Here is a 19,236-nt window from a genome sequence, read left to right as displayed (position 1 = left end):
GTCTTCCCCTGCACTTCCAACCAGCTGCTCCAGTGTTGCCCACTCCCACTTTCCTTATGAGAAACCTAGCAGATTCTAGTTCGCACCTACCTCAGATGGTTCTCTCTTGTCTGTGAGAAAGGCACTTAGAGAGGTAGAAGATTGTCTCCCCTCTGCAACAGCATCCCTTTCATGGAGGCAGACAGGTTTTCTTGAGAGCCCGCTCCAAAGTGTTTCTCTCTGCTAAGTCCATCAAGAGGACTTCAACTAAAACCTCTTCCAAAAAGTGACTCTCCTATATTTCATGCGCCTGTGGGAGCCAGACTCTCCCTCTTCAGGCAGAGGTGGAGTGCAAGAGGCACAGAGTCTTGGACGATCAAAGTTCTCAAAGAGGGTTACTCAATCCCGTTCTACAAGTACCCTGCTCTTGTGAATTCGCCAATCTCATTGATGGCACACCCGGAGGGCTCCGAGAAGTTCATAGCTCTCTCAGAGGAAGTTTCTTCCTTCCCAAGGAAGAAGACCATAGAGGTGGTGGAGGATCGGACTTCAAGAGGATTTTACAACCACTTGTCCGTGCTCCTCAAGTCATCAGGGGGAAGGAGACCTGTCCTTGACGTCAGTGCTTTGAACTACTACATACAGAAGACGAAGTTCAAAATGGAGACAAATCAGTCGGTCTTATCCTCCACCCAACAGTGCGACTGGATGATAACACTCGACATGCAGGACGTGTATTTTCATATCCCAATATATTCAGAGTCCAGGAAACACCAGAGATTTGTCTTCGGGGGCAAAGTCTTCCAGTTTGTTTCAGTCTCTCCACTACCCCACAAGTATTCACGCAAGTCCTGTCACCCCTCACGAGATGTCTTCACCTCCTAGGTATCAACATAAGCCTATACTTAGACAACTGACTCCTCCACTCCCAGTCTCAGGAACAGTGCACAAAGGATCTGCAGACAACCCCCCTTCTTACAGAGGAACTCAGACTTTTAATAAATCAAGGGAAGTCCCATCTAGCCCCAACTCAGAAGATTCTTTATTTGGGGATGAGGATCAACTCTGGTTTTTCGGGCTTTTCCCTCCCCAAAGAGGATAGTGTCCTGCCTTCAGTCGGTACAGGACCTTCTTTTGCTTCCAGTTTGCTCAGCTAATCGATGGATGAGTCTGCTGTGAACCCTCTCATCCATAGAACAGTTTGTGAAGCTAAGGAGACTTCATATGAGGCCCCTTCAGTTCTTTCTACGCGCAAGCTGGAACAGAAGACAGTAACCAGACATAGTGATGTACCCAGTTACGAGTGAGATAAAGGAGGGTCTCTGGTGGTGGATGTTCAGGGAGAGGCTTTCAAGAGGGAAAGTCTCTACTACTTCCAAGCCCTGACCTCTCCTATGCAGACGCCTCAGACCAGGGGTGGGGAGCTTCTGGCGTTTGGGCTCTGGATCAAAGGAAGCTGCATATAAAAGCCAAGGCGTTATCTGCCATTCACTTCGGCCTGAAGCATTTTATGAAAGCAGTAGCAAACAGAACCTTGGTGGTACATTCCAACAACTTCACGACTTTCTCCTATAACGAGAATCAGGGTGGAACCCACTGGTTCTCCCCTTGTCAGACAGCGAAGGAGCTGCTAATTTGGGCAGACCAGAATAAGGTCAGACTTAAAACCAGATTCATCCACGGAAAGATGAACGTCTTGACAGACTGATTAAGCCAGTGGGGTCAGGTCCTTCCAACAGAGTGAACACTGCACTCCAGTGTCTGCGACAGCCTCTGGAAGTTGTTGGGCAGGCCGACAGTGGACCTGTTTGCCACATCGAAGAATTACCGCTTTCCTCTATTTTGTTCACCAGTCCTGGATCCTCAGGCAGGGTGACAGGCTCAATGCTGATAGACTGGTCAAACGTGGACCTCTAAACCTTTCTGCCATTCAGGATGGCAAGGGAGGGTTCTCAGCAAATTGAGTCACGAAAATGTATCGATGACCCTGATGGCGCCCTTTTGGCCTCTCAAAGAATGGTTCCCGGACCTTCTCAAGCTTCTTGTGGACTTCCCAAAGTTACTGCCTCAAAGATACATCTTCCCAAACAGCCTCATCTTTGGAAGTTCCATCAAGGACTATCCGCTCTAGCTCTGACAAGGTATTATTTAGACAGGACAGAGAGAATCAGAGGCCCTGCCTGTAACCTCTGGTGTTTCGTCAAGAATCTTTTTAAACCGTTGTCTAAGAATACACTGTTATTTTTTATTAGAAGTTTGATCGAGGCGCACTCTCAAATAGAAGATGATGTCCCACCTTCCTTTAAGGCGAAAGCACTTCATATTAGAGCTGTTGCCACTTCATGTGCTTTTAGGCATAGAATGTCGCTCTCGACTATCTCCCAGTTGACAATCGTGGACTTGCCTATTCGCAGATTTCTCTATGGAAAATATATACACATTTGTGGAAAATTCACCCATTCTCTGTATTTTTTCACTGAGAAAGTTTCATTAATGACTGTATTTTCATATTTTCATGACTAAGTGCACTTTTTGTGATAAACTATTAAAATACTCGGGTATGAGCATTTTTAATTTTATTTATTTATTTATTTATTTTTTTTGAACTATCAGAATAGGTAGTTCTAAGGGTTTTTTAGAGGGGTTTTAAATATTCACGGATTTTAGCTATTCGCAGGGGATGTGGTACACATCCCCCTATGAATATAGGGGTTTACTGTACTGGAAATGCAATTCCATTTTTGCCTCTCACTATCTGAAAGAAATTGAAATGATGTACGAAAATTGCTATACCTTAGGTCCGTTATCGGTGACTGGCTCGGTATTGGGGGAGGAAGCATAGGAAGCAACCCTTCCTATCCGTAGCTCCTTTGCCTTGAAATTTTTGGGTGTCAGAGTTTTTTTTGGGAAGCTGGGGGTTACTTACACCCGGAGTTCCCACCAGTTGTGGTAGTGGTATGATGGTTTTAACCTATATTGTTGTTGGTGTTGGTAACTATTTTTTATTGGTCTGTTGTATTTTGGTACTGCACCCAGGGCAAGGGCAGTTTTCCTGTTCTGCTTTATGGGTGTTTGAAAGTCTCCTTCACTCTAAGGTCCCCCTCTCAAAAGTAGGGTCTTAATCACGGCCATTCCGCAAAGTTGCTACAGGTCAAGGTAAGCACAGACCAAGGCAGCAATCATCTACTGCAGCTCTCTTACCAGGTAAGGTTACAACAAGGATTTTATCAATGCTAACAGATTCTTATGTTGCAAATTCATCCTCTTATCTGATTGTTTGGAACAGAATATGTCCATTTATCCCACCTCCTATCAATGTGGGATTCAGCTGTGTAATTACTTGGTAAGTTACATATATGAAAATGGTATTTTCATAATAAAATTGTTTCATATATACGAGGGTAAGTCAAAAAGTTTCAGGAAAAATTGTTGAATTATGTATTTACACAGGAATGAAACAACCCAAATACTTGGTAAACAATTATCTGTGATGTAGTGATCCATATAGACTTGTTACCTCAGTCATCCTCTTGCTACCGTGGGTGTTAACATCTGCTTCAGAAAAGTAACTACTTGAACCCATGGAAAATAAAAAAATTTTGAGATGAGCTAACATCAAGTTCTGACCAAGCTTGATTGGAAACCAGGAAAAGTTATTGAAGCTTTGCAACAAGTTTATGGAGATTCTTCTCCATCTAAATCAGTTGTTTATGATTGGATAAAGCGATTTAAGGATGGTCAGGAGGACCTCAAAACAACCTAAGAGGGGAAGACCATCGACTGCAAAAATGAAAGAATTGTGGCTTTGGTGCAGAATCTAGTGGATGAAGATCGTCGGATTACTATCGATATGATAGCTAATGAAGCTGGGATCTCCCATGGTTCCGCATTTTCAATTTTAAATGAAAATCTTGGTTTGATAAACTTTCAGCACGTTGGGTCCCAAAAGCGTTGCGCGAAGACCAACTGCATCAAAAGCTGAACTTTCTCTTGCAGTTTTAACGAAGATTGAATCAAATGAATCAGGTTTTTGACCGGATTGTTACTGGAGATGAAACTTGGATCCATCAATATGACCCAGAAAGTAAAATTCAATCAAAGCAATGGTTACCAAGAGGGTTCAGCTACCAGTGAAGTTCAAAGTGGCGAGATCTGCCCAGAAGGTTATGGCAACAGTGTTTTGGGACTCCAAAGGAGTGATTTTGATTGGTTTCCTTGAAGGACAAAAAACAATCACCGGGAACTACTAAAGGTGTTTGCAAAAACTGAAGACTGCATTGGCTAAAACGTCGAGGAAAGTTGCACCACAGAATTTTGTTCCATCATGATAACGCTCAGCACATTCATCAAGGGTTGCAAAGAGAGTCCTCACGGAAATTTAGGTGGGAAACTCTTCCACATCCTCCTTATAGTCCTGATCTTGCTCCTTCAGATTTTTTCCTGTTCCCAAAACTCAAGGAACACTTAAGAGGAGTCTGGTTTGAATCTTTGGATGCTGCTAAACATGCAGTTTCAACATGGTTTAATAGAAAGGCCCCAAATTTCTACAAGAAGGGTTGCAGAGGTGGAAACAGCGCCTTGAAAAGTGTATATAGAGTTAGATGGTAGATATGTAGAAAAATGATGTTTGAATTTCCTTAAATAAAGAGTATATTGAATTTTTCCTGGAACTTTTTGACTTACCCTCGTACTTACCAAGTAGTTACAAGATCAGAGCCCTTCCTCCTCCCCTCTGATGGACATTAAGCATAAAAGTAGTGACGAATGCTGTTAATGTTGTACCTATTGTTCCCTGATAGAGGGCGGGGTAGTTACCTACACTATAAATAAACAAATCGCTACCGTGAACTTCAAATTTCAACGCTGAGCGAGTGGAAAGTATAGCTATGTAATTAGCTGAAGTCTATATGAAACTCAGTTTTATTATGAAAATATCATATTTCATCTGTTGTATCAGTGTTCTTGGCCTATTATTTTTTTATATTTATATGTGGTTTAGCCTTGAAAACAAGCCTATTGCTTTTGCAGATGATGTTACAGTACTTCTTTGCATTTCAAATCCACTTTGAGAAATATATCACTCGGATGGTAAAGCCATTGTTGGATCTATTTGTCATGTTGAATGCCAGATTTCTCTACTGTTCTCCACACCAGGGCTTAATAGCTTGGCCATCAATGCCAGACAGTACTTCAAATGTAGGTTAACCTAAACATTTGTGTAACCCCTTAGTTCAGCCTGCTGAAACAGGTGTTGGTGGAGTTTTAAGCTTCTGCAAACTATGACCGTCATTGGTCCATTTTGGCCTTAACGTAAGTGGTTCCCAGGCCTTTTCGTATTTGTCACGGGATTTCTCAAGTCTTTGTTCTTGAAGGTGTCTTTTGTTACAGCCACATTTCTTAGGTTTCCTTATTCTCAATCACTGCATCTTATGTGTGGCGGTTATCACTCCTTGGGGTTGGTCTCATGTTTTCCCTAGAATTGGTAGCAAATACTATTGCCTTCTGTTAGGGATGGTGCTCTTGTTGGTCCTTTTGCTGTCCCTACCCTGCTTTCTTTCACCTAAGAGGACAGTGCTATCTACAGTATAGCATACAGTCTTTTCATCTACTGTACATTCTACCCTCCTGCCTAAGAGTTGTCAAAATAGATATGTTGCTAGAAATGATCTAATTGGCTCTGGCAAGTATATTTCTGTGCTTATTCTGTTGCATCTAGAGAGGACTTTGATACTTTCAGGATTAGGGCCTATGAGGTTCATGCTCATTAAACTTCCCTGGCTTTATTAATATATGGAGATCCCTGTCATCCTTAGGGTAGCCTCATGGCATTGTCCAAAGACTTCTGCAAAGTTTTTGCTGTACCACTCACTGTACACTCAGATTTGTGCTTAAAGGGGTCACTCACTGAAGTAAGGGATGCACTTCTAGTATGGGCTGAGTTAAATTATTCCTCTTCGTGAGTCCCATCCCTCAGTTGTTTAGTGCACAGGTATTCTGAAGTAACAGTTTAGTTTAATTGTGTTTTTGGGGTGTGTGAACCTTAAATGGTGCATTACATATTTGTAAAATGCACCATTCAAAGTTCATACAATCCAAACAACCACTAAATGTACACCATAAGTAAGATTTTAAAACATACCAATTACTGTATAGAAATTATAGAAGATTTAAGCCCTGAATTGCACAGAAATCTAATCAAGATCAGTACTTTGTACATTTAGATGTAAGAAATGAAAAAATATGGAAACTGTAAATGGATGAACCACTTTTTGGGATTAAAGCTATGGGCATAACGTGCATGTGTACGGAATAACGGGTAGAATTATGAATGCATAGTTAAAATGAGTATTCTCTTTACAGTATGCATAGAAATTACATAAAAATTTGTCTATAATTATTGATGATTATGTAATTTCTGGGTATATTGTATTGTAACTAGAATATCAATTGTAACTATACAGTGCATTCACAATTCTACCCTTTACTCCATATTTGCACATTTTGCCTATAACTTCAATCCCGAAAAGTGGTTCATCCTTTTAATCCTCTACCAGTCACTGCTTAGATCTAAGAATTTTGCCCTCTGCTTGGAGAGACAAAAATGCTGTAAATCTATATTTTATAGTTAAAAGTTAAAATAATGACCAGGACTAAAGTTAAAAAAAAAAATTATTAAATATATATATACATATATATATATATATATATATATATATATATATATATATATAAATATACATATACATTATATATATAATAATATAATACATATACATATATATATATATATATATACATATATATATATATATATACATATATATATATATATATATATATATATATATATATATATATATATATATATATATTAGCCAACATGATCCCTTAGGACCGCAACTCTTGAGCGACTGTCTCTGCCAGTTTGGTAAAAATTCGGAGTGCGATGTTGAGCCAATGGCATGACCCTGAAGGAGTAGGCTTGTTTTTCTAGTCTGAATCCCAGGTAAGGGAGAAGTTTCTCGCAATAGGGACGTGATAATAAGCGTCTGTAAGATCTATAGAGGTGGTGACGGCCCCGGAGAGTAGGGTCCATACCTGTGAGATTGTAAGCATGCGGAATTTGTAGCATTGAATGAATGAATTGAGTAAGGACAGGTCCAGAATTACTCTCTGCTTGTCTGAGTCCTTCTTGGAACACTGAACAGGCGGCTTTGAAATTTCTAGTGTCTGACTTTCCTTATGTGCATTCTTCATTGGGGTTCTTCTGCAAAGTCCTGTAAGTCCTGGGAAGGGTGTTGAAGTAACCTGATTGGTGGGGGAGGTCCCTTGCACCAGCTCCAACCCAGTCCTTTCGAGACTATGCTGTGGGCCCGTGGGCTGAAGGCCCAGCGGTCCCTGAAGAGGTACAATCTCCCTCCTACCTGGGGTGTCTCATTGATTAGGGGAAGGTCTGCTACCTTTGGTCCCGCGGCTTATATGTAATGACATTAAAAGCTCTTCCAGTTCCTAGGGGATACAAACCTTTGCTTTTCATAAATGGAATTCTCCAGCCCTTCATGCATGTTGGCTGTGTACTGACTTAAAGACAAGTGACTATCACAGGTATGCCTAGGCCATCTGCCCTGGCCATTGTTGGCCTATTTCAGCCATAGAATTTTTTAGCTGCAAACATGGCTACACATGCTGATGTATTTTTTGTGTTTCTTTTGTGCTTTTTTTTTAATGCCCTTTTCTGTTGTGATTGGTATTGAGCCAAAGCTTTATGTATTCTACTTTTTAATTCAGAGAGGTACAGTAAACCCCTGTATTTGCGTTCTCATGATTCGCGGACTCACCTATTCGCGGATTTCTCTATGGAACATATATACAGTAAACCCAATGTATTCACGGGGATGCATGCATACCACACCCGCGAATAGCTAAAACCCGTGAATACTTAGAACACTTCTAAAAACACTGTTCTGCCTATTTTGATAGTTCAAACACACACAAAACAAACTAAAAATGCTTATACAGGTGTTATCCTACTTACGATGAGGTTGGCTTCCAAAAAACCATCGTTTGTTGGAAAAACATAAATATCAAAACTACACTATAAAATATACTATTTACATACACAGTATAGTAATTATTAATATCAGCTAATTCTGGAGGTTCATGCAAAGTGACTTATGATAACGCAATACAAAGAGAAATTGAATAACAAACAAGAATTAGCTTGGTATATTGTATACATAAATGGTAGTGTGCCTACATTATACTGTACTCTGTATTCACATGCCGTATTATACAAACGTCAATGTAACGAATATGCATCTTTTAAAATGTTCTTAATTCACTGTATCCAATAATAATGTATATATTCTTATATTGCTTTTGTATTATAAATTGCAATCATCAATGTTTTGGTTTGGAAATGTTTACGGAACTCAGTTCAGAGCACTTTTCTTGCTTCTGGTTAGTGTAAATGAATCTCTAGAGTCTAGATACTTTATTTTTAAGGGGCAAGGTTATTTTTCGTTATACAAAGTGTTTTTAAGTCGAAGTATAACTAAAATACGTCTCGTGAAATTAATTTATTTTCATCAATAGATGACGATTGACGATGGCCGTTTAGGGGCGTTTTTTGTAAAAAAAAAAAAAAATTCAAGATTCCGTTCACTATTTTCACTTGATTTCATCATAATACGAGCTCTACGTATTTATTGCTTAACGGCGTAAAATAACAGTAATGTGTTCTTTCATGCCCAGTAGTTTTGATTAAAACATTTTCTCTCCCATTTTAATTACGATAAAGTTTCATCCATGTTGCCGATGCACAATAATTTACAGTATAGTCATTAGCAGCTTGAACATTGTTTTCTTAGCTGAAGTTTTCTCAGCTTCAGCTACAACTTACAGCTTAAATTTAGCAGCGTATTTCCTTGACGATTTTTTATTCATACCGAATAAGGGTATAATGTAAAAATATATCAGTCCTATTCTACTTAACGTCATTTGTGCTATAACCTACGGTAATTGTTTATTACCGTATGATGGTTGAAATACCAGGTAAACAGTTGTTGTTATCCGATTCAGTTATAAGCAAAACAACAGTTTCTTGGTTGGTTGTTTATGGCTGTACGCATTTACGCAAGAGTATAACATTACTAACAATACATTTATCATTTCTCTTTTACTATTTTAACTAGAAGGTGGGATAAAGAGATGGAGGAAAAGTTGTGTATTGTAATTTGGTCCCTTTCATTGCCCGATTACGCTGCTGCCTGTGCCTGCAGGAAATTTAAAAATATTTTATAAATACTGTAATATTGTCGTATCGGTATTAGTTGCTTAGCCCATTGCAAAGTCGAATTATCGTAAGGTGAATTATTGTATCTCGAGCATTACCCGAGTATTTTAAGTTTTATCAGAAAAAGTGCATTTAGTCATTAAAATGAGATGAAAATCCAGTATTTAGTGAATATTTCTCGGTGAAAAATACAGCGAGTTGGAGAATTTTCCGCAAATAATGGGTAGATACATTCCAAAGAGAAATCCGTGAATATGTGAGTCCGCGAATCATGAGAGTGCGAATACGGGTGTTTACTGTACACATTATTCACAGAAAATTCGCCCAGTCACGGTATTTTTCACTGAGAGATATTCACTAATAATGTATTTTCGTATAAGTTTTCCGGACTAAATGCACTTTTTGTGATAAAACTATTAAAATACTTAGGTACCCAGGTAGTGCTTGAGTCACGATAATTTGCCTTATGATAATTCAATTTTGCGATGGGGCAAGCAGTTAATACCGATACAACAATATTTATAAAATATTTTTAAATTTTGACTGGTGCAGGCAGTGAGAGACCAAATTACAATAAACCAACTTCTTTTCCTCCATCTTTTTATCCCATCTTCTTGTTAAAAAAGTAAAAGAATAAGAGTATTGTTAGTAAAATTTTATTAAAATCTCTTGCGTAAATGCGTACAGCCATAAACAACCGAAAGAGAAACTACTGTTTTGCTTACAACCGAATCAGATAACAACAGCCGTTTTGCTTTTATTTCAACCATCCTACGGTAATTGTTACAAATGACGTTAAGTAGAATAGGACTGATATATTTTTACATTATACCATTATTTGCTTTGGATACAAGATCGGCAAGGAAACGTACTGCTAAATTTAAGCTTCAGTAGCTGAAGCTGAGAAAACAATGTTCAAGCTGCTAATGTGACTATAAATTATCGTGCATTGGCAACATGGACGAAACTCTACTGTAATTAGAATTGGAGAGAGAGTATTTTAATCAGAACTACTGGGCATGAAAGAGCACATATTACTACTGTTTTTACGCTGATAAATGATAAATAAAGCTCGTGTTATGATGAAATAAAGTGAAAATAGCAAACGGAATCTTGATTTTTTTTTTTTTTTCCCCACAAAATAAACATGCCCCCCAAATGGCCAACGTCATCTATTAACGAAAAACATAGCTAAATTAATTTCACAATGAGACGTATTTAAGTTATATCTCGACTTAAAAACACTTCGTATAACAAAAAATAACCTTGCCCCATATAAATAAAGTATCTAGAGATTCATTTATTCTAACTAGAAGCAAGAAAAGCGCTCTCAACTGAGTTAAATACGGCGAAATAAACTTAGCGTGTAATTCATTTCCAAACCAAAATATTGATCATTATGATTGAAATTTATAATACAAAAGCAATATAAAAATATATACAATATTATTGGATACATAGAAGGTAATCATAATATTTTAAGAGATCCATCGAAAAGATGCATACTTACGTTGTTTGTACAATACAATATTATGATGTGAATATAGAATACAGTATAATGTAGGCTAGGCTACCATATATGTATACAATATAACATAGTGTAGGCTAAGCTAATTCTTGTTTGTTATTCAATTTCTCTTTGTATTGAATTATCATAAGTCACTCTGCATGAACCTCCAGAATTAGCTGATATTAATAATTACTATACCATGTATATATAGAGTATACTTAGAGTGTAGGCTAGGCTACCATATGTGTACATGGTACAGAATACCCTAGTGTAGGCTAGGCTATATTCGAGATATGTTTTTTCCCACAAGCAATGGATTTTTTGGAACCTAACCCCATCATAAGTAGGAAGTTAAGTTAAGTATACCTTAGTTTTACCAGGCCACTGAGCTGATTAACAGCTCTCCTAGGGCTGGCCCGAAGGATTAGACTTATTTTACTTGGCTAGAAACCAATTGGTTGTAACGGGACCTACAGCTTATTGTGAATCAACCACATTATAGCGAGAAATGAATTTCTATCACCAGAAATAAATTCCTCTAACTCTTCATCAGCCAGATAATACCTGTACAGTATAAGCATTTTTAAGTTCTAAGTATTTTATATAAGGGTTTTAAGTATTCACGGATTTTAGGCAGTTTACTGTACACTGAAATCTTCCTTGTACAGTATTGTTAATAGGGCAAAACTTACCTTGATAAGCAAATATTTGTTTGTTTGACAAGTTTTGAAGAATACTACAGTGAATATTTTGAATGGTGAAATGGTTTTTAGTTTACAGCAAGGCATTCTAAGATATAGCTTCGCTTGAAAGAACAAGAAGGAATATCAGCATTCGGCGCCATTGGAGCCACAAAGCCTTCCCATGATGCCTCAGCTGACTTAATCTTGTATTTCTTCTTCCTACCAAAACACCTCCACTGACTAATCTGGGGACCAGTCACAACACAGTGAGCAGGCTACTTACAATGCAAACATGAGATCTACATCTACTGCAAGTTAAATGAGGATGAGTATCAAAAGCAGCTAGATAACACATACATGGGTTGTTACCAGCCCTGGGGGATTTCCTCTGGGGCTTATTCAGGCTAAGATGATTCATGGGTTTGCATGATCGAAATGCAATTGCACATGAAAACTCAGATACTTATACAGTATTTAAAAAATAACGAGTGAAAACCAGAAACACTAAGGCGTAGATGATCAGGAAGTGTGTAAACAACTGGCTTCTTGAAGGATGGGCAGCGCTCGGTTTGAGAGAGATAACTGAAGCTTCTGAGGATCTGCGAAGGGGAGAGAGGTGAGACTCCCCCTCTGCTCTCTCCCCATTAGTTAACGGTCTCAAACCACCAATCTTGTTCTATTTTTAAACTGGTCTAGCTGTACTTTTGAGAAATTATCCCATACATAAAGACCTCAGGTTTGTAAGTTATGAAAAATACAAAATTATTAAGAATTTGTCATTATGCATTACAGTAAACCCCCCATATTAGCGGGGAATGTGACTGCACCCCCCTGCGAATAGCTAAAATCCGCGAATACTTAAAACACCTCTGCCTATTTTGATAGTTTAAACACAAAAAAAGCCCTCTAAAAATACTTATACCTGAGTATCTTAATAATTTTATCACAAAAAGTGCATTTAGTCATGAAAATACAGTAATTAGTGAATATTTCTCAGTGAAAAATATAGTGAATTTTGCGCAAATAATGGGTATATATCTTCCACACAGAAATCCGCGAGTAGGTGAGTCTGCGAATAGTGTGACCGTGAATAAGGGGGTTTACTGTAATTATCATTGATTTACTATGAAAATTTTTGTTAATCTTTCACTAGAAATTTGATTACATAGACTACTAAAAATGTAGACTTAAATTTATTGGAATTACAGAACAGTACTTCAGTCTGTCCAAATTCAGAATTTTAGTGTGTAATGTAGTTTAAACTGGGCATCTAGGGGGTGTGTGCATAACAGTCCAAGTATTCTGGTATCTCGAGGAGTGTTAGAAATTAATTTAATACTGTACTGTAGTAACATTTTTTTCTGAACATGAAAATATTAAGATGTGTAAATCCTTTGACTTGTATGAAAATTGGTAATGCATTAAGAGGCAATTCACTTAGCTTCCCTTTGCAGGAAGCCCAAAAAACTAGTAGTCTTCAGTCACGTCACCCAAAAACTAGAAGGCTGCCAAAGGTGTTTCGGTGCCACATATGTCTGTATACAACTAGGAAGAAACAGAATTATTGTAAGCATCTAGCTGTTCACACTACGGAGGAGCCTTACCAGTATAATTATTACCCAGCAAAGTTTTCCCTGAAGTCAGGTATTATCCAGCACACAACCATCCATGGAAAGAATATGTTTTCCTGTCCTCATTGCCCATATTGTACTGTTCGCAAGAAGAAACTGAACCAGCATATCAGAAGAAAGCATCAAGAAAATGCTTGCTAGTTATGTATCATTACAAGGTTGACTTTTCCCTTGGTTTTTTTTTTTTTTTTTGAGAAATTTATGGAATTGACCGTTTCATAAATCTGAAGATGATGTTCTTTTCTTTGATACCATGCACATTATATAAAATCTATCACTAGGTAACTTGTTTTGCTGCCTTTTTTTTTCTATTCCATTGTCATTTTCTGCATTGAACTTTGTCAAAAGTTTGTAATTAATATGTTCATGAACAGATGCAATTTTTCATTTACTTGCCACATATACAATACAATATTAATTGAAGATGTTTTTATTTTTAGTTTTGTGTAGAGAGAAGAGAGAGAAAAAGTCTGATTGCTGAATTGGATGCCATTACACAAGTAGAGTATATTCCATTACAGTCAAAACTTCCACAGAATAGAATAGCCATTAAGTAAAAAAAAAAACTGGTAGTCAGTCAGATGCATTTATAGCACTTCTTTTCAGGAAAATCTTTAATCCTACAAAACCTGGGCCTCCAGCTCATCAGCTTTTGAAATGTATAAATAGTTTGCACCAGAATTAAAGTACAGACATCTTTGCATTAGTATGATAACTCAAAAAACATGAGTTATATGCAGTTGTACTTAAATTATATGTAATTTGGTACACTTGAATCTTTATACCAATGAAGGTAACTAAAGTTTGGATAGCTTCACTGTTTCATATTATTCTTGGATATAATCACAGACCAATTTCTTTAAAAGCAAAAGAAAAATTCAGTGATGTTTAACAATTGGAATATCATGTGACCTCTGGTAAAAGTTGAGACTTTCCTTTATAAATGCTTGAAAGCTAGCATTATTTGGATATAATGACAAAGCATTTTGGAGAGATTAGGATCTGGACATATGGATACTCACCAAAATGCCCTGGTCTTCATTGCAGTGTACCTCCACAACTTTGATGTACTTTTGAAGACCTTGTAACTAACATTGTATGAGGAAGAGGCGGCAGCACTCTTAGTGCACTACTTATACCCTCTTCCGTGCCCAAGGGAATCCTTGGCTGGTGTGGTGCTCCAGTACTTACCTTAGGTGTGATATATTGGAGGCAATCTTTTAGTCTGCACAGAGGGACTGTCCTTCTGTACTCTACTCATGTAATACACTTGGCACATTTTTTATCTGCCCAAGGAAATCTAACACCTCTTCAGTTACTTGCACACTGCCTGTTAACCCTTAGCCTCTTGTTATACTGTCATGTGGTTGGTCTGATGTAGCATCACTTGACTGTACAGGCCCGTTTTCCTGAAAAGACATGCTTTCTGGCACTTTGGCATTGACATTAATCGGCAATACATGAATATAACAAATTAATCACTACACTTCAAAGCAGTCAATCACTCACGAGAGACTAGCACATGAGGAGCATCATGCATGCACATTCAAGCCCTGTAAGCTCTACCTAATGGTTGCCATGACAACAACAAACATCCACACATGCCATATTAAGTTTTTTTTCTATGACACTTGCTTACAATCATGGGAAATATTAAAAAAAATCTTTGGTGACAAGGGCTTTTGTCATCAGACTGAGGGTGAAAAATGGATGACAACTACAGTATTGTCATTGTCAGAATCTCAAGGGTTAAGAGTGGTTTTCCATTATAAAATGTAGACAAATGTGAATTAAGTTTTTAGTCAGTGTTGACACGTGCCTGGAAATGAAGCAGCCAAGTTAGTAAATCAACCTGTAACTGAATAATTTCAAGATCTCTTCATATGTAGAATGACTTTGACAGGTTGACTGTTAATGTATATTGGCAGCGTTATGACTACAAAAAATAGGTGGTAATAAATGCTTTAAGTCAGTGCCACTCTGAGGCATTTCAAGTTTCTTGGAGAGGATTTAGTTGATGGTGCTCGTGGCACTTTTTAATTTGTTTTTATGACCATTAATTCTGTATTTCTTATTTATTTTATTTTTATTTATTTATTTATTTTTTTTTTTGGTTATAACAGATGCACTTCAATTCTAGCAGGCCTAATTGTGGGAAAAATAAAAAATACAACCAACCACAGACCCCCTAGCTGACTGTCTCGTGCTTTCAACACTCGGCACATTTACTAGTGCATACCCGTACATATTCATGTGCTGGTTATAAAATTTTCATGTACTGTATAGGAATCATGAAAACTTAGATACCCTTTGGTGAGCTAGCATGGGAGGCTGAGTCACTGTACTTATCTTAACACTACCAAATATTACAATTGACCACCGTCATCAGTATTAGCCAGCGAAAATAACACTAACCACTATCAGCCAAATACAACAAAATAATCAGTCATCAACGCTAATATTATAATTCTCAACTACTGACATACCAACTACCACCCCTAATACAAAGGTATCATCATTGCTTGAGCACTGTGCATCATCAGTATGATTACATGTAAACAAACATAGTGGATTAGGTGCATCAGTATGATTACATGTAAATAAACATAGTGGATTAGGTGTATGATGTCATCACTCAGAACGTACGGTAATGAAAAAGTACATATGAATATTTTTCATAGTTCATTAAGCCAGTCTTAGTGACTGAAATGTTTGTTGAAATAAGTATACTGTATTTCTTATTGTTATTTTTCCACAAGCTTTTGAGAATTGCAGTATGTTGTTTGCTTATATTGAATAACTATATATAGAATTTATATTATTTAGTTGTTAATCATTCCAAAGAAATTTTGAAAACACTTAATTGCACATGGACGATGTATGGATATTTAAACCCCAAGAAAATGACACGTCTGTTTAATATCATTGTAAGAGTTACTAAGAGGAGTTAAGAGTTGTTTACTGGAAGTTACTTAATTTTACTGCCAATATGGTAATGTTTGTCCTTGGATTCAAATTTTATGCTTGTCAAGTTTTAAAGAATATTTCAGTTGATGTTTTGAGTGTTAGAAGGAATCTTCATATTTGGGTGAGGGGTTTTTGAGAGTAATATAATAGGTTCTAATGCTTTAACTATATTTAATCCAATCATTCATTTACTGCTGATAAATTTTTATTTATACTTTCTGTAGAGATTCGTTTACATAAACTATTTAACAGTACAGTAGTGTTATAATCAATGGAATTATAGTACAAATCTTTAGTTTCTATGTCTGTATTCAGAATCATAGTTTTTTGAGCAGTTGTAAACTTGACTCTGGCATTGCAATGATGTTCAAAGGTTTATAGTATCTAATTGATTGTTATAAATGGAAATTAAGAGTACTGTATTCTGATATTTCCTGCAATAGCAAATGTTAAGATTTTAAAAGGTTTTGAGACAAATGGAAAGTGGGGTTTAATTTGTGGGAGATTCACTTAGTATTGTTCCTTCACAGAAACCCAAATCAATAGTCACATCACTTGATATCCAGAATGTTGCAAAGAAAAGTTGAGAATGTGTCAGTGCTACATATGCTTGTACAAAACTAAGAAAAACAAATAAAAAGCATCTACCTTTCACGCTGGGGAGAAGCCCTACCTTTCACACTAGGGAGAAGCCCTACAAGTGCAGTTATTGCCCAGCAGAGTTCTCTCAGAAGCCAAGTATACACATGCATCCACACTGGAGAAAAAGTTTTCTTGTCATAATTGTTCATGTCATAATACAATATTCAGAAAAATCTTTGAAGCACCATGTTTTAACTTTTAAGTACCCAAGAAATGTTCATTGGCTTTTCTCTGTGAACGATTTGTGCTGTGCTCCGAGTGTTGTGTTGTTTAGTCCCAAGAATGTGATGAAATCGAATATATATGTAATAAATTTGAAATTTGCATATTTATACATAAGTAATACAGTGTATAAAATTCATCATTAAGTAACTTTCTTTTGCGGCTCTATTCCATTTCAGTGTCTTTTTGTTCTGTGAACTGTTAAAAGTAAATGGGATTAAAGTCTTCATAAATTTGATACACATTCTTCATATACTTACTGCACATATACCTAGCATCCCACTAGTTATTGCAATTTTCTTCTTTATTACACCTATTTCAAAGTTGTCTGTTTTCAGCTTTGTTTAGGAAGGTGAGAGAAAATTAGTCTTACAAGTTGAAACAGATGTCTGTCCAGAAGTATAAAAGTTTGTCAAGAAATATTTGTAATGTTGAATTCAAAATACAAGTGAAATATTTGTCTATATTAACCCTTAAACGCCTACTGGACGTGTCATACATCGACTAAAATTGTCTGTTGTTTCAAGTGGAGCGTACCGTTTGACTACAAAAAATTTCAACATTAGTCAACTTTTCGACCAATGGTCAAAAAATTAATTAAAGCTAAAGCTCTTACATTCTAGTAATATTCAATCATGTACCTTCATTTGCAACAAATTGAAGTCTCTAGCACAATATTTCGATTTATGGTGAATTTTGAAAAAACTTTTCTTACGCCCATGCCAGGTAACTTTCGGCGAAAATTTCAGAAATTCTTTTCGTCATTTTGTCATAATTTTTGCACTGTTCTATATTAGCCGTTACATAAAGTTTTATATGAAAATGTGCGCAATTTCATGTACAATGCAACAGAAAATAACTCATGATTGTAGCTTTTATCAGTTTTGAAATATTTTCATATAAATCATGATAACTGCCAAAATTTCAACCTGATCAACTTTGACTTGACCGAAATGGTAAAAACGCAATTGTAAGCTAAAACTCTTACATTCTAAGTAATATTCAATCATTTACCTTCATTTTGCAATCAATTGGAAGTCTCTAGCACAATATTTCGATTTATGGTGAATTTTTTGAAAAAACTTTCCTTATGTCATCAGCCAGATATTCTTTAAAATCACGTTGTCGTAATGTTTGCACTGTTTATATTAATCGTTACATAAAGTTTTATATATGGAAATTTGTGCAATTTCATGTAGAATACAACAGAAAATAACTCATGGTTGTAGCTTTTATCAGTTTTGAAATATTTTTCATATAAATCCACGATAACTGCCAAAATTTCAAGCTTGGTCAACTTCAACTTTCGACTGAAATGGTAAAAAACGCAATTATAAGCTAAAACTCTTACATTCTAGTAATATTCAATCATGTACCTTCATTTGCAACAAACTGGAAGTCTCTAGCACAATATTTTTGATTTATGGTGAATTTCTGAAAAAAAAAAAAAACTTTTTCCTTAAGTGTAATTGTGCAGTAACTCAGCGAACATCTCAAATTCTTTCCTCATTTGGCGTAATGTTTTGCATCGTTTTACATTAGTCGTTACATAAACTTTTTATATATGAAAATGTCACAATTTCATGTAGAATACAACAGAGATAGCTCATGGTTGTAGCTTTTATCAGTTTTGAAATATTTTCATAAATCATGATAACTGCCAAAATTTCAACCTTCGGTCAACTTTAACTCAACCAAAATGGTAAAAAAAAACGCAATTGTAACTAAAACTCTTACATTCTAGTAATATTCAATCGTTTACCTTCATTTTGCAATAAATTGGAAGTCTCTAGCACAATATTTCGATTTATGGTGAATTTTTGAAAAAAACATTTTTCGTCCAGTGCGTTACGAATTCATGCATCATTTGTGATAATATTTTCTCTGTGTTGCTTTGATCATTTTACAATTTTGTTATATACCAAAATCATCGCAATTTAGTGTACACAATATAACTAAAAAAAAATTAACTTCGTTAGCTTTAACCGTTGTGTGTACTTACAGCGCGATTTGTATACAATTATGTTTTTTTTTGCTGTCATATATTCTAATATTTATATGATAATGATATTTTTTCGTTTCTGATAGTTGCATACTAAACTTCAGGCAATGACAAAAAAGGCCAAAAATGAATCTTAATCTTAAAAACTAAGCGTGCTGTGATTTTGAAAAAAACTTTTTTTCGCTTGAGCTAACTCACGAAGCGCCGCCCGGCCTCCCCCGGAGACATTTTTGTAAATAGAACTCGGCGTTTAAGGGTTAATTAATATACAGCATAATAAAAAATGTTTAAAAATGGCCTAGCTT

General features: G+C 36.3%; 1 protein-coding gene across 19 annotated transcripts in view; it reads left to right on the top strand.

Annotated features, from left to right (window-relative positions):
• Nucleotides 1-19,236, top strand: part of LOC136844976 (longitudinals lacking protein, isoforms H/M/V-like) — a 188,928-nt gene that overhangs the window by 53,645 nt on the left and 116,047 nt on the right. The window contains exon 6 of one of the 19 annotated variants that reach the window (XM_067114473.1): nt 16,596-17,383. The exons of 17 other annotated variants lie outside the window; for them this stretch is intronic. In XM_067114473.1, the coding sequence (XP_066970574.1) occupies nt 16,596-16,652 (57 nt within the window). In that variant the 3' untranslated portion in view covers nt 16,653-17,383. Of the gene's footprint in view, nt 1-12,921; nt 17,384-19,236 lie in introns of those variants that run through there. One more of the 19 variants, XM_067114463.1, reaches the window with a different exon arrangement.

Source organism: Macrobrachium rosenbergii, chromosome 13 (assembly GCF_040412425.1).
Source record: "Macrobrachium rosenbergii isolate ZJJX-2024 chromosome 13, ASM4041242v1, whole genome shotgun sequence".
Classification (NCBI taxonomy): domain Eukaryota; kingdom Metazoa; phylum Arthropoda; class Malacostraca; order Decapoda; family Palaemonidae; genus Macrobrachium; species Macrobrachium rosenbergii.
Note: the sequence above shows the minus strand (reverse complement) of the source record. Positions and strands in the feature narration are given on the sequence as shown.